Source organism: Calidris pugnax, unplaced genomic scaffold (assembly GCF_001431845.1).
Source record: "Calidris pugnax isolate Ruff unplaced genomic scaffold, ASM143184v1 scaffold56, whole genome shotgun sequence".
Classification (NCBI taxonomy): Eukaryota; Metazoa; Chordata; class Aves; order Charadriiformes; family Scolopacidae; genus Calidris; species Calidris pugnax.
In genome coordinates, this window is record NW_015090839.1 from 3,525,568 (window position 1) to 3,541,606 (window position 16,039).

Here is a 16,039-nt window from a genome sequence, read left to right on the forward strand (position 1 = left end):
CCGTGGGTATATGGGCAGGTCATGAGTAAACTTTCTATGGACGTGTCACAAGTACATCCCTCTTCCACTTTCTATGTGGTCAGAAACATTTGATGGAAAGAGACTGACCAACAATTGAGGTTAGTTTCTGTTATTTTGCAACAAACCCTCATCCAATATCATTATGCCAGTAAAACTCTTGCTATGGGGGCACATAAACCCAGCTGACAAAGTTCTTTTCTGTGTCATGCATGAGGCAAGGCAATAACACTGCCAGACACCTTTCCTCTGCAGGGTACGCAAGGGCTAAGCCACGCAAGGGAAAGAGGCTTTGAATAACTCCCTTGTTAAAGCAAAGCTGCAGCACTGGCAGCACACTGATACACCTGACAAGACTACTGATTGTAGGTCCTGTGGGCCAGGCCATTAACCCTTACTAAAAATGGGAGAACATGAGAAAGTGAAATATTAACCTCTGGAATGTGCAGAGCAACATGTGCTTCACTGAAAAGTCTCCCCAGATCCAGCAGAAGTTTCAGTTTTAACTGGATCTATAACTGGAAGATCATTTCCCCATTCTGGTCAGGCATGGAAGCAATCACCTAAGATAAACTGCACTTATGATGTAATTCCTAATATCTTGGACTGAAATCCAACAGAAACAGCACAAAGCAGAGAAATACCCATGAGACCTTGCTCACTTTCAAAAATGAGCTGCAATACCAACTTTTTGAGCAGGACTGATCTTCATTTGAACAGTCCCCAGCCTCAAGCTCAGCTACTTAGATTGCTTGGGAGTAAGGTCTGTTCTGGATTTTTCATTTTCTCACCTGAGCTGACTCTTTAGGGAAAGCAGGAGGGCACTTCATACCCATCCGCAAGCTAAGATACACTTTTGATGTAACCTATATAAGCCCTGTGCCATCTTCTGAAGTTTGTTTTTCACACTGATCCCCTTGTCAGCTTGACATGAATGTATAAAGAAAGCAAGGATAAAACAAGAAGAATATTACTGGCAAAGAAGAAAATTCCCCTGAGAAACAAAGCTGTAGTAATTCCAGGAACATCTAGTATTCTCCAGTAAGAACATCAGTCAGTTGTGAGTCTTACACTGTACTGAAGACATAGGCTCTCCTGCCAGGAGGAAGAGCAACAAAAAGAGATGAAGCAATAGGTATAATGTCCCTCTTTTATCTATTTCTCTAGCAGTGGCAGGCTGTGTGATGTTGACCAAGTGACATCACATCTGTGCCTCAGTTGCAGCATTTGAAGGAAGAGGACAATGACATTTACTCCCTTTAGTACTGTATTTTAGCTGACTGTTTGACAGAATACAAAATCTCTGAGGGTGCTTTGAAAAAAGCCACCTACTGAATGTTTCAGACAAAGGGTCCTATGAATTAATACTATTAATCATTATGAATTAGACTTTTAATATATGTATTTAAGAAGTATAGAGTCACAGCGCATGAAAGTCTGTACCATTGGATTTTCTGTGTGAGATCCTTGTCATTCACAAGAATCTCAATTTAGAAAGAAAAAAAACCAACCTTGAGACACTATGCAAATATACACCAAAACCAAAGATACTAATTTGTCTTGTCAAATTGACTAGGATGTTCTGATCTGAGTTTCTCCTGGGAGCTCTCAGTCTGGGATAATCTACTTTCTTGGTGTTGAGGAAGTGAGGAAAGTTAAGGGAATTCACTCAAAAGAGTATTAAATAGGAACAAGCTCAGAGACTACAGGGACTGCTAAGTAGTTTGTTCCTCTATGCTTAAACTCCTTCAGATTAATTAATTGTAAAATTTGACATTGCATGACTAACACAGGATACATTCCTCTCTGCATACCCCATCTGCATCACAAAAGCTCACCTCTGACCTTTCATCTCCCCAGTTCATAGACACTGCATAGAAATCTTCATCCTCTCTCTTCTTTTCTACCTGGCTCACTTTCCATGTTGGAAGGACTCATTGCCTTTGGTTTATAGAACAAACATTTCTCTATCCTCCCATTCCTGCTAAATGATTCCCTAGAAAAAAAAAAAAAAACCCAGCAAAAAGAACTGAATCAAGTGCCTTCTCCAGAGAGGCTGACATTCATCACTTTGCTAAATGTTAGTATTGGGACCACAAACCACAGAAAACTTACTTTACTTATGCCTGGTTTGACATAAGTGGTATTATAGATTTTCTCCTACACTTGTGTGTAGAGTAAATTTCACCGTAGTAGTTATTCCTGAGAAAAGAGGCTGGGGAGATCCAATCTTTTCTGGTCATAGGTTGGTGTAAGCATGCAAAGATAGAGGCAAGAAAAACGAGGGAGGCACAACGCCACTCCTTCTGGCAGCACAGCAGAGGTCTCACAGGGCAACAGAAGTTCCTCTACTAAGATTCATGCCCAAGCATCCAACATGTGCTGCAGGCAGCAGGCAGCCTGGGAAATGTTCTATTGCCCAACCACATAGCCCTTCTGACTCTGAGCCCGTACAGAAATACTAAATGCAAACCAGCTCAGGAACTAAGCTTACAAGAATTACTTGATGAGAAAACACTACCATCTTCCCCTCCCCGTCTACTGGTCTGTTCAGGATTCTCTCAGCATCTTGCCTTCTATCACATTGCTCTTGTTTTCCAAGCGCCTCCATCCCCTCCTCCAAATCAGATCTTTCCAGAAATGCATTTTTTCTTATTACCTTCAGAAATTTCAGCAGGAGCTGCTCAAAATGTTGGTCAGTGTCTCCCCTGTTATGTCTCTCAAGCCACTGTGTTGTCATGTTACGTTCAACAAGGGCACTCAAAAACAGAATCACAGAATCTTCTAGGTTGGAAGGGACCTTAAAGATCATCTTGTCCAACCATCAACCTAATTCTGACAAAAATAAACACCCACACAACAAACAAAAAGCAACACCATCACTAAACTGTATCTCCCGGCACTACATCAACCCGTCTTTTGAACACCTCCAGGAATGGTGCCTCAAAATGTGATGAAGGCCTTGTGCTAACTTCTCTGCAGATGCACAGAGAAAATGCACAGTTGTTCTTGACTCTCAATTCCTGCAGCCTAGAGCTGCAGCAGAAGGTTGATCCACCACAGCAGCAGTAATACAACTGGAAGTTTAAGAGCGAGGAGCAACCAAAAACTTTACAGGACCCGTTAAGTTTAGGAATCAGAGTCAACATCATCAGAGCTATTTGGGATGCTCTGGTAAAGAATAGCAATGGGAAACCAAGATTAAGAGCAAGATATATTTTGAGGAGGGGAGTCACATTCAGCCTTTCACCACGCTTTGTCTGCCTCTGTGCAGCCCCTCCCTTTCTTTTTCAAATATTAAATTCACTGGAATGATACGGATAGGAAAGAGACTGGTCCAAATACAATAGAGCAGCTGGAGCAGCAGTGTCGGACTGACACACATGGGCAATTAATGCCATTCATATGGTAACTTCCTCCACAGCACGTCAGTGAAACGCCCCACGCTGCTTATTCCTTACTCTCCCCTTATGCATCCCTGGAGCTCTGTTAAATCGCTGCTGTGAAAGGGGATCTTGGGCACCCAAAAGCCTTTTGGGCTATCTGGTCTCACTCTTAGGGAGGGGCTCCTACAACCTCAACTTCCTCCCTCTGCCCCCTTTGCACTCTGGCTGTTTTTCTCTGCCTCTGTGTTTTAGGCCTTCTTCTAATTGCACCTTCAGCCTCCTCCCCAGAGGGACACTCCAACCAGAAAAACTCATCCCCAAGCAGAAATCACATCATTATTACACATGCAAATAGGCCTGAAAAAGACCTGGCTTGCAGACAGCACCCGAGACGTACATATACAGCAACTGGGCACATTCATGAACCATTTGGAAATCTGGCTCCAAGCAGTTAAATTGCAGACAGAAATGATCTAAGCTTTCACAGCTTTCTCCCATCACGGCCAGATGGTGCCTGACCTCTGCAATAATTTCTGCCATATTCTGCCCATATGCAAACCTCACTGCTTCCATCAAGCTGTTAGTACCAATCAACATTTTTCAGAATTGAGATTTTAATAAAGCATTGATAGAAAAATGTGAAGATTTCATAAATTCTCTCATGCACATCCATTCTCCGGGGACCACCTTAGGCTCTTCTAAAGCACTTCCATCTGTACCATCTAGACACTGCTCCAAGTAAATCTGATCTGAATGGCTAGCTCCCTAACAAAGCCTAGGAAACATTCTGCATCTCTCCCTTCCCTAGCAATTGAAGATTGACTTCCCGTTTTCCCTCTTTGTCTACACAGCTAAATTTCCTACCCAGCCACTCTCTATGTCCATCCCTGACTACTGGAACCTCATCTCTGAGACTCTCCACTACATGCAAAACTAGCTGTTTGTCATTACCTTTCTTGTCCTACCATCTTCTGGCCGTATGGGTGTCTCTAAAAATTATTAGCATGTCCTTTTCCCTTTTCACCTTCAGGCAGTCCTTCTCCCTGTTTATCCTTTCACTGATTTAAAGCACTTTCACTCCTTTCCTGACATCTATTAAAAGGCGTTTCTGCTCACTTACTTCAGATATGCTCCTGTACCTCCTTCCCATCCCATCTCTAGATCTGGTTTCCTCCACAACAGAAAATACAGCCCACCCCCCTACGCCCCCCCGCCTTGTTCCTCTGTAACAATTTATCTTAAGCCTGAAGGTCCAGAAAGCCTTAGATTTTATGCAAATACAACACAATGTCCATGTCTGATGTCTGTGTGCTGCCCTATTTGCATATTCTGCCTTTTAAAATTTTCCTGGAAAAAGTTATTTCTAATTTCTAGTCTTGCTCCCTCATCACAGTGTCAGGTGCCCTGCAACACTGCCAGGATGACTACGGAGAAATGTAAATCAAACACTGTTACCAGACTTTGGGATGTCTACAATTCTGATGGAAACAGAGGAAAAAAACCCAACCTGAACTATGCATTCAGCGCTTGGATCTATGATTTAGGTAAATTACTTCTAGCAACTTAGTGGAATCTCTTCAATGAGAACATGTAACCACAAGAAACAGAAAGAGGCAGAAGGACCTAGTCTGTGGTGAAAGGAGGAAACATTAACTCAGACAATTAAAACAAAACATGGTTACCTTCACCACGGCTTATTTAGACACTGCAGCAGAGGAGCTCTAAGACCCTTAGTTCCTTGCCAGGAACACACTCTTATGCACTCTGGTTCCTCCTAGTTAAGGCTTAGACTCTAACCACATGACAGGTCTACCCTGCCAGAGCTGCCACTCCTTCTGCCACCAGCCCCAGCTGAGTGGAGAAGTCCTCCCCAGCTGCAGAGGGGCAGAGAGGGTCATTAGGCACCATGCCTCATTGCACTTCAGCACCTGCATGTAATCTCAGAGGAAGTGGGAAGGGCAATGCTCCACTCAAGGAGCCCTCTAGCTCCATGTGAGCAGTTTGGTTGCTGGACTGCAAGGCTGGTGCAGTCCAGATGAAATGAGAGAGATTACAGGGAAAAGGCTGAAGGTTTCACCCCAAAGCCTGCGTTAATCCCTTTCCTTCCCTAGGAAATTGAGACATCCCTACTGGGAAGTCTTCAATGAATGCAGAGGAGTAGAAATAGACCATTCCGCTTTAACACTTTCAAGAGACCAGTACAGGGCTTGGCAGGATGTTCTTCAGCTTCCTTACACATCCTAGTGATACCTGCATAACTCATCCTGTGTCCTAATGGGTCTGGAGGAATGAGAGAATGGACAGGCAAAGTGCTAATTAATAACATGGCTTCCCTTCTGAAATATTACATTTCTCCATTCATCCCATTTTCCAGCTGCCTCCCCTGACAAACCTGCACCACACTTACGTTTAGCGAATCGTGTATACTGGATTCATCCTCAGATGCCAGGCAAGGTATATGTTGGGCACATTTTCCCTCAGCATTACTGGACCACTAAGAAGAGCAGGTTGCTATTAAGCAGACTATAGCTTAAACTCAGCCAGCACCAGCCTGTCTTTAAGTCAAGACAGCTGCTCATACACATCTCCTGTCACTGCCTAGTCGAGTGAAGATTACAAAGCACATTATGATTATCTGTTTTCTTCCCCTTCTTCTCATTCTTAAGTGGTTGCTTGAGTTTTTCTTCTCGCAGAGCATTATCAGCCTGGGTTGGCTATGTAAGCAGCTCTTAGCACATTGTGCAAGCTAATAGAATACAAATGATTATATAAATAATAAAGCTGCTGAAGATTTTCTTGTCACTGCTTTCTCTGCTCCATTGGCTTGACTTAAAGCACACATAAAAATGGCCTCTGCTAAGTGTTATGTTCATAGCATCCATAAATAAAATTAAGATCCTGATTTAAAGAGACACTAAGAAGCTGTATCTGCTCTCGATTTCAATCAAACTGGGATGCTCAGTGCCTACGAAAACCAGGTCCAAGGCTCTATAGATGAAAACAGAAGGATTTGATCCCTGTATGACAGTTTGTATTCAGCAGGGCAGTTTCATTTCCTATGTAAGATGTTCACATGCTCTTTTCAAGCATATGTGAGCCCCCTTAACTAATCCAGAGGTCAGGCAGGAGAGCAGCTCCAGCCTCTGACAGCCATTGCTCACATCAAAGGACTGGCACGTAACATGTAACCCCTGACACCACGAGTCGAGCATCAGTAGGATGGTAACTTGACAGGCAGTCACAGCCACAGAGCAACATCTAGCTCAGCATCACTGTTTCCATGACTCCTGTATGAAAATTCAGCTCTGACATTAAAAGTTCACACAAAGAGGACATTATGACAACCCTCGGAGCTGCAAATAAAATTAGACCCACCCAGCCACACCCTGTGAAAATCAGTACTAGTACAGGGTCACAACACGAGAGAGAAAACTCTTGCAAGAAACTCTTATTCCAGGCTAGTTAGAAAGCTGACTGACAGAAAACTTAAGCTTGTTTTTTGGTAAGCTTTCTACAGCACATTTTGGGGGTGTCAATATCTAGATCACCATTAATCACAGTAATCATCACAAATTCTATTAGAAGAGATAGGAAAGATGACAAGAGCTGGCTGCAGGCCATAACACCCTAACAACAACTACACCAAGATCCAGATTTGGGCTGAGGCTTCAACATTTTTTTTTTGGTGATTAGTTTTGTTCCAAAGGAACATTACTCTGGTTCCTGCTGTTAGCCAGGCAGTCTGATCTCTACTACCCGTGTGTGGATTCTCTCAAAACTGTAGATTAATGACATGACAAGGGCAGCCAGGCAGTGTGAGACAACACGGGTTTGGAAGCCAGCTAAGCTATTCCTGACCAATGCAGCAGCTCTGCTGCAGGGCCTCACCAACACAGTACACTTCAAGTCCGCAGTCCACATTATTGCCACATCTCCAGTACACCCTCATGCTGCATTCTCTTCACCTAATTTATACATATATTTTATGCTACCTTCAACTTTTATTTCTCCAGTTTATACTACCTCTCTATCTTCCTGGAAAATTGATAATTAACTATATTCCCAGGTGGAATCCATGACTTTAAAAATGAATCCTAAATATGCTTCTGATTATGATTTTTTCATCCAAAATGCTGTTTAGTAATCAAAAGCTAGTTATATTCTTTTTAATGGCTATTGCTTCAGTGCCTAGAAGATTGTAATGCTTCCATCTAAATGGTTAACAGCCTATGGAAGACACGTCTCCCACTGTCATGGGTATTTTTTCCGTAATGCAAGCACTAGAAGTCTGATTCTGACCATAAGCTCATGAGTTTTGAGGTTGATGCCTTCTGCCCAGCTGAATGACAAGTTTGTCCTTACAGAGCTGTTGCAGAATCAGCGTAAAACTCAGCATCAGGAAAAGACATTGAGTGTGTAATGAAAGGCAGGAAAGAGCAATGAATTCGAGATACCAAAAGCACAGAAACAAGAATTAGTTTGAAATAGTTACCTCTTTGAGGCAGCCCATGAAGTTGTTGCTTACTGGAGAGCCAGGTAAATCAGCAGTACTGGGGCTCCCTCCCACGTAAAAGAAGTCATCCGAGCCCAGCATGGTGTAGTCCTCTTGTGTGTAGCCCGTGGTGGTAAGGATGCCATCCACAGAGATTGTCACCTGTTCAAAGGACACAACGGACAAAGAAAATCCCAGCAATGACCTTACAAGCCTGAACAGAACAAGTTACCTCCCCTATATTTTTATGTCAGCTTTATTAAGGATTTTGTTGAGATTTGGTATGTATTTTTTTTAGTTCAACCAAGCTCCATTTTCTGGTCTGCTTCACCCACAATGGAAATGCTCCAACATCTCTTTCTCCCCTTTCTGGTGTATCAGCACTGTCAGGCTGACCCAGCAAACCTGCCCATCGAGATGCTTTCCATCTATTCAGGCCAGAAAATGGAACTGTCCTTGAAAGATATTTCTCATATTAGCTGATTTTATGATTAATTAGTATTTATTTTAATGATTACAGTTAGTTATGGTTGTTAGTAAAAAAAAAAAAACACTAATGAAGACGAGGTTGGTATTTTTTATTTTTTATGTTTCTTTTGCTCACAGCACACTGACGATCATGCATTCGGGGAGGGAGGAGAGGGATCTCACTTTCAATACGTTATGGATGTGCATGCCATGTACCTAGAGGGACACACACCCACCACCCACCACAAAAAAAAAAGTAAAAAAAATAAATTATATACTATAAACTAACTTGTAACCAAAATATAAACAGAAAATAAATCAAAAATCAAATAAATCAAAATAAATCAACCACACACCAACAAGTGTGACAGAAGCAGAGATGAGAAAGAAAGAAAACACAAAGCATGCACACGCTACACTTTGACATGTCATGCCAATATATCTAGAGCCCAGAAAGATGACAGGAAAAAAAAAAAAAAAAAAAGATAAAAAAGGAAAAGGAGAAGGAGAGAAAGAATTGTTTCACACTTTCATGCAATCAAAAATAAAAATACCAAACAAACCCCATAATAATCAGAAAACTGAAAACCAAACAGAAATGTCCCCAAAACCTCTAACCCCAAACACATGGAGGGTGAAGGGGGACAGAAGGAGAGGGAGGGAGAGGAGCAAGTGAATTTGATGTGTTTTGCTTAGATGTTGTTAGTGGCTTAAAGGGAAGATGGAGGAGAATAGATCGAGGCCAGGAGGAGACGGGCGAGTCACCAGACGTGGACATGCCATGCAGAGTGTGTACTGAAACAAACAACCGGCTGAGCTCCTGTCGGCCACGGCAGGTAGAGGTCAGAGAGAGAGAGAAAGTGAGAGAGAGAGAGAGCAAAAGGGAGGAGGAGGAGGAGAGAAAGAGGAGGGAGGGAAGTAGGGGAAAATCAGGAGAAAGAGGACAACTCCGGCCAGTTTGCCTGAAATAGCCGTTGCCACAACAAAAGGATGAGAGAAAAAGAGAGCCTTCACCACCACGGACTAGAGGCCCTGCAATGGTTCTGATCTAGAAACCTTCAGAGTAAAAAACAAAAACCAAAAGGGGAAAAAAAAAATAAAGAAAACTAAAGAAAAGAGAGAAAGCTAAACTCAAAAGCAAGGGACAAAAAACCCAACAATTTATCATTGGAATGAAAAAGAAGAACTAAAAATGAGAGGTGAAGAAACCAATGAAAGAAATGTCCAAACCCCATTTCCAGAAGAGTTGTGTTAGTTGCTTTTGTTGCTCATTTTTCCATTAAAAAAGAAGAAAAGAAGCGGGGAAAAAAAAAATAAAGAAAAAAAAAAGTGTTTTCAATGAAAATAAAATAAAATTAAAGGAAGAAGTATAAAGGAGGGGGGAAAAAGAGGGGGTAGGGGGAGGAAAAGGCAGGTAACACACGGCAAACCCAAAAAAAGAGACAATAAGAATGATATCTACCAGACAATGTAGTTTGTTTACCATAGCGTGTCCAATGCCTGAGTGCTTTGCGGAAAAGGGGGAAGAAAGGAAATTAAAAAATCGTGAACAGAACGATTGTTAATTAAAATAACTAAAAGCAAAGATGAGTCGTTAGGGTGTTAGTACATTAGTTGGTTAGTAAAAATGACACATTGCATGAATGGTCTAGTGTTAGTCTTTCAAAAAAAGGTGTGGGGCACCTGAGACACACAAAGTGAAAGAGGACAATATGACCAGGACTCTATGGGGAACCATGCCATCTAGACTGTAAAGAAGAAGGGTGCTGCCTAGTCTTCCCACCCTGGTATTAGTCATTAACTTCAACCCTCATATACATTCTCCAGGACCGAAGCAAAGTTAAAACAGTGCAATACTTACTCTTCAGATGCCCATCAAGGTGCTTCCCTCAAACAAGAACCTTACCCTCAGAGATGTACACGCACAGCACACAGTTCGCCCCTTCAGCACAAACACAGCCACGACTCCCTCCTTCTGCCCACCACCACCCACCTACATTCCTGCTCCTCTTCCAAACCTCACTACCCTCAAGTGTTGCAGAGTATCACAAGAAGGCCAGTATCTCCGTTGGCTGGAGGATATAGATGAAGATGAGTCCAAGACTCTGAGTCTTCCTTCCAAGCTTCCCAATCTGCAGGTTTCTTTACAGCAGGTGAGTTTGTGATTTCAGGAGAAGCACACAAAAAAGCCTGTGCTTGGCTGTTTGCCTGTAGCTCACTTCTGTCATCCCAAAGTACAGGAGCTGAACCTCTACTACTGTGGGAAGAAATGTGTTGAGGAATTGTGTAGGAAGAATTGTGTTGCTTGTGTCAAGGTTGAAGACGTAAGACTGACAAGATTTAGTATTTCTCCCGTTATACTGCATCTGTACTATGGAAGATCTAAACTCACCAGTCAGTTCACTCAGTTGGGTTTAGCAGAATTTTGAAGATGTTAATCCCTGCCAAGCCACACAGATGCCAACTGTTCGAACCTACACTTTGTTTCGTGTTTTATTTTTAGCAGCTGGGGAACTCACGATCTTTATCCCAGCTTTTGCATGGTGACTAGCTTCAGTGTTAATAGGGAAGTGCAGCCTGTGGAGACTCCACATCCTTGTTCCAGCACGACTGAAGTTGGCAAGAACTATCCTAAATTACAAAGGCAAGATCTATGCTGCCTCATGTGAAAACTATCTGCTTGCAAATTTCAGAGTTGGGTATTGACTAAGGAAATAAATTTGTAAAAACTTTATGGCCTTGAACATAATGTCCCAAGTACATTTTATTTGTCTATGGGAACGAAATAATAATATTCTGTACTTGGGTATAACGAGCGCAAAGTCCTGAATTCTTCATCATGGAAGTTTCAGCATCAGTGATATGTTCTGTTAGTAAATCCATACAAACAAGGGAGTTGGAGCATAGGACAGGGGGGAAAAGCTAAAAATGCTAAAAACGAGACAGAGTGTCTGCAGCAGACCTGAAGACAGACACAGGAAGTTTGACCTTCAGTCTCCTCTGCTCCTCCACCCACCATACCACACTGCCCCAAACATGCTCTGAAAGCCGTGGTAAAATACAGCCATGATCCTATTTCTAGTAAAGGTTTCTCACAAGGGGCTTAGTTTTAACTGAAATAATAAGATAAACAAACAAGGAGATTTGCTTTGACATTAACAATCACCACTCAAGGGAATCTGTGGTTCACTTGGTTTGTCTCTAAGGAGATTAACTGCTGTGATAGTCATTTGATCTAAAAAAAACAAAAAGCAGCACTTAGTACTTTTCTAGCTTAGCTATAAAATATTTAACAATTCCAAAAAGCACTGGGCAAAAGTCCAGCTATTTTAAGTTCTGCTCCAATTCTAGGAACAACCAAAAAATTATGCAAATCCTCCTTTCCCTTCTCCCAACCCCAATAAGAGCAGAGGAAAAGACTAGATGGCATCCTGGAGCTGCTGGTAGCCAATTTACCTGAAATTGTTTTAGCTTTGGATCATGTTATTGGAATTTCTGAAAATTTTTTTTTTTGGTCATTTTAAAGAGAAATATATTTATCTTCAGTGAAATGTTTTCAATCAGTTACAAGGAGGCTCCTGATTTCCTTATTAAGCTTCAATATTCAAGGGCAATGGGGTTTGGGTTTTGGGGTTTTATTAGGTTTGGGGGTGGGTTTTTTTGCAGAAACATGAGCAGAGCTGGAAACAACCCTTCTAAGTGACCAATATTATGCTGCAACTTTACAGGTGAATTTATGTCAGGAAAGATCCAATACAAAATTATTTAGTATATACCAAGGAAAAAAAGTATAATTTTATAAGTGATAAATAATCTTTGTCCTTTATTATATCTTCCATATGAAGATACCAAAGGACTTCTCAGGTTCATAGCCTCTCTGAAAAATGGGTATTTTACAGTTAGAAAACCAGAACACATAAGGTGTATCTTCAGCTCCAAACCTAAATGTTTAAAAGAAAGATGTGAAAACCCCACAACTACATTATCTACTGACATCTACTAGCAGAGACTGTTTCTGAGGTGCTGGCACTGATTATTCTATAATCACAGACACATTTAATCTTAGCTACTGTAAAATGTTACCACAAAAGGTGTTTTCTCAGCAAAACCTAAATAAAACTACTAAGAGTTGTATTAATATTCACATTAATGAGAAAATAAACAAATCATATTGTTTTCACAAATTGATTTTAAAATCTTAGTTTAGATTGTATTTCTGCTGCCTCTACTAATCAGCAAGATACAAAAAAGCTCCTATTCACAGTGTAAACCTCATTTATCATGCAGTGGATGGGCCTTAGTGACTTGATATATTCACCAGCTTTCAGAGCAAGGTTATTTAATTTTATCTTATCTATTTATGTCTGAAATTATGTTTCATGAGGAAGACTTCAGGATTTTAAGACTAGCTACTACCAAATACGTCACCTGATAAAGTTGTCTGCTTAGAAAAGCAGCATGCAGATGTGCAAAGTTACAGTGGTAAAAACAGAAAAACTTTTCCAAAGTGGAACTGTGGGATGCTGCATTGATCTGGGTTTGCTTGTCTTTTTTGATCCTTCCACTTTTCCAGTCCTCACAGCCAACAGAAGAGTCTCATAGACAGAGACACAAGAAATAAAGTAGAATCTCATTATAGAAAGAAACGGGAAAAAAATCAAAAAGAAGAAAAGAAGAACAGAGATTCAAGAAGACTCAGAAAGATTCCAGCCAATTAATTCCCAAGCTATAAAGTTAAAATAATTACACATGTACCCACCAGCCTGCACACCTGCACACTCATGCACACACAAAAGAAAAGAAAAAGGAAAGGAAAAACAAAAGACTTTTAGAATTAGAATTACGACATCATGGCAATGGTTAAACCAATTAACAAAACTGAAAGAAAAAGGAGAGAGGTGTAGAGCATTGGCTGTTGGAAAAAGGCTCTGTTCCCACAGTAATTAAATGCAACAAGAATATTACTGATAAGATTGAATCATAATTAAGGAAATAATAAAATAAAAAAGGGAGAACAGAAAAAGAGAAAAGGAAGAGGGAGATGAAAGTAAAGCTATGTCACAAGTTTTTATTATTAAATCAAACTGGAAAAACCAGAAAATTAATAAAGTGGAAATGAAGATACCGCAACAGGGATAAATTCCCATCAACTAATGTTTTTTCACTGTCCTTTAGATACCAAGATCCAGAAAAGGTGGAGAAACTCTAGCGATTCCACTGAGCATCCCCATTTCTCCATGACTCTCTCCCATCTGCTGCTCCCAATAAAACAGAACAAAATTTTCCCCAGCATTTTCTCCCCTTCACCATTACCTGCCGCAGGTTGCGTGTCACCTTAACGTCGTGCCACGCGTTGTCATTGAACTTGCCATTGACTGGCTCCACAATGGCCTCGAAGGCCCCAGACCCCAGGTTAATGACCAGTGAGACCGCACCGTCTTTCAGGGCCAGGTTGACGTAATCCGCCGACTTGCCGGTGTGCAGAATGAGCCCGTTGCGTTGCCATGTCTTGAAGGAGAGAGTGATCTCATCGCTGCTGCTCTGGATGGGGTTTTGCGACAGGTCATAGCAAAGGTATTCGGAACCACGGAAAGTGGCCATGTTCTCATCTCGCGCTGGAAGAAAAGGGAAACAAAAGAACTATTCAGCAGGCGGCCAAGAAGAGATTTACAGCTGTCATGAAATGTCTAAGCAATCCCACAGCACCGTTAATGCCCTGTACAACTCCATATCGTGGCGTGCTAATGGCTGCACACCTCCTCTTGAGATATAGCCCTCAAGAGAATTAACGACAGGGTCCTCGGTACCGAAGAATTTCAGCGCTGTGTTTTCAGTTTCACTGCAGCACTGTCACCATAGGGACCGTTCAAAAGTATGCAGTGGAGTCTAGAAAAGGTACATTTAAAGACACTGCTATGAGACACTTCACATACTTTGTGGATAATGTTAGGAAACGCTACTGTTCACAATGTGACCATCATATACGCATTGTTCCAAAATAAACCAACATTTCCCAAAGATTAGTATTTAGCTTCATTGCTAACGTCATCTGAGTTTATCTCAACCCATCTGCCAGGCAATCTAAGGCATCAGAATATAATCCTGACAGAGCTGCCTCTTTCTTTCAACTGAACGAGAGACCAAGCAGACAAGAGAGCCACGTGAAGTATCCTGTGGTTTTCTTCTGTAAGAGCATGAGGGAAGTCCACATAAAACATTTTGTCTAGAGCCATAAATAATGATGTTGCTGGTGAACATGTCTCAGAACGTAACCTTTTTGATCAATTTATCCAGAAAATCTGTACTAGATAAGCATCTTTTACATACAGCAAAAAAAATAGCATGGGGGTAACTATTCACAGCACATAATATGAAGTATTTCCTCATTAAGAAAAAAAAAATCTCTTAGGTACAGTAAGAAAAACCTCTGAACTAATTTCACAGCAGCTGGAGGCAGCATCTGAATACCAGAAAAATCTTTTCCGTGAGCTGGAAGTTTGCTTCCCAGTACCTGGGCTTGCACAGTCACTCAGAGCCAGCTCTGCTGCCCAATTGCTCCCACGTGACTCGAGCCAGCTGGGTACCCCCATTTTGCCCAGCAGAAGAAATACAAGACAGCAATGGTAAAGCTAGCAGAAGGGCTCTCTGTAGCCTGTTCCTACTGGTGCCGTCTAGGGGAAAATGGTAGGTACAATGGAGTCTATACAGATCCCCCCACTCCGTATTGCAGCACCTTTCTGAATCCCAGCTGTGAAAGCGAGTCTGAGCATGAATAACTAGATGGTACAAGCAGTCAAACTATCACCGCTTACTATCTGCTGCATAAGACAAGTGCTGGTGCTATTGCCATTGACCTTAATGGCATTTTTCTGCTTCATTTAGTAATCCTAATTCATTTAGTAATCCTAATACAGATTAGCCAGAATTTATTAGTATAAAACTGAGAGGAAAATACTTGTTGTCATAACTGTTCTTGAAAAATAACTACGTGGTAAAATCTATGCCCTCACATCATGAAATAGTGGTGACAAAACAGGACAGTGTTGCAACATGAACATATATCATCCTCAAGTGATAGCTCCGCTTTAAGCAGAGAATTTTGCAGTCTTCATTGAAGGCATCACAGAATGAACTCATTAAAAAAAAATCTGGGGACTTTGAAAGCAGCAGTAATGTGTGTTTGTACTTCTGTATGTGAACCATGTGTCTATATACCCCTGCGAGTGAACAATAAGACAAATTGAGCCAACTGGCTCAAAGCAGCTTTACAGAAGAAGACCTGAGGGTCCTAGCAGACAAGCTGAGCACAAGTCAGCCGTGCCAGCCCTTTCAGCAAAGGCCAGCCACATCCTGGGCTGTATTAGCAGAAGTGCAGCCAGCAGGCTGAGGAAAGCAATTCTTCCCCTGATGGACACTTGGTGAGATCGCATCAGGAGCACCCTTGTCCAGCGTTGAGCTCCCCTGTGTAATAATGGCTTCAACACACTGAGGTGAGTCCATCAGAGAGCTACCACAACACTGAAGGTGCTGGAATAGGTGATATGTATGGAGAGCCTGAGAGAGCTGGGCTTGTTCTGCATCAAGGGAAATCTTGCTGCTCTCTACAATGACTTAATGGGAGAGCACAGAGAACAGGGGGCAAAATTCTTCTCAGAGGTCTGCAGAAGAAGGATGA

At 41.7% G+C, this 16,039-nt stretch overlaps 1 protein-coding gene across 18 annotated transcripts in view; it reads right to left on the reverse strand.

Annotated features, from left to right (window-relative positions):
- The window catches only part of NRXN3 (neurexin 3), a 925,309-nt gene that overhangs the window by 703,324 nt on the left and 205,946 nt on the right, over nt 1–16,039 (reverse strand). For 13 of the 18 annotated variants that reach the window (XR_001412017.1, XR_001412016.1, XM_014941889.1 and 10 more), the window contains exons 5-7: nt 13,678–13,979; nt 9,848–9,871; nt 7,897–8,058 (exon numbers count right to left, since the gene is read on the reverse strand). Coding sequence is in view for 14 of the 18 variants with exons in the window: in XM_014941889.1 (XP_014797375.1) it covers nt 7,897–8,058; nt 9,848–9,871; nt 13,678–13,979 (488 nt within the window). In the remaining 4 variants the exon portion in view is untranslated. The remainder of the gene's footprint in view (nt 1–7,896; nt 8,059–9,847; nt 9,872–13,677; nt 13,980–16,039) is intronic. The other 5 variants (XR_001412019.1, XR_001412018.1, XM_014941879.1 and 2 more) reach the window with 1 other exon arrangement.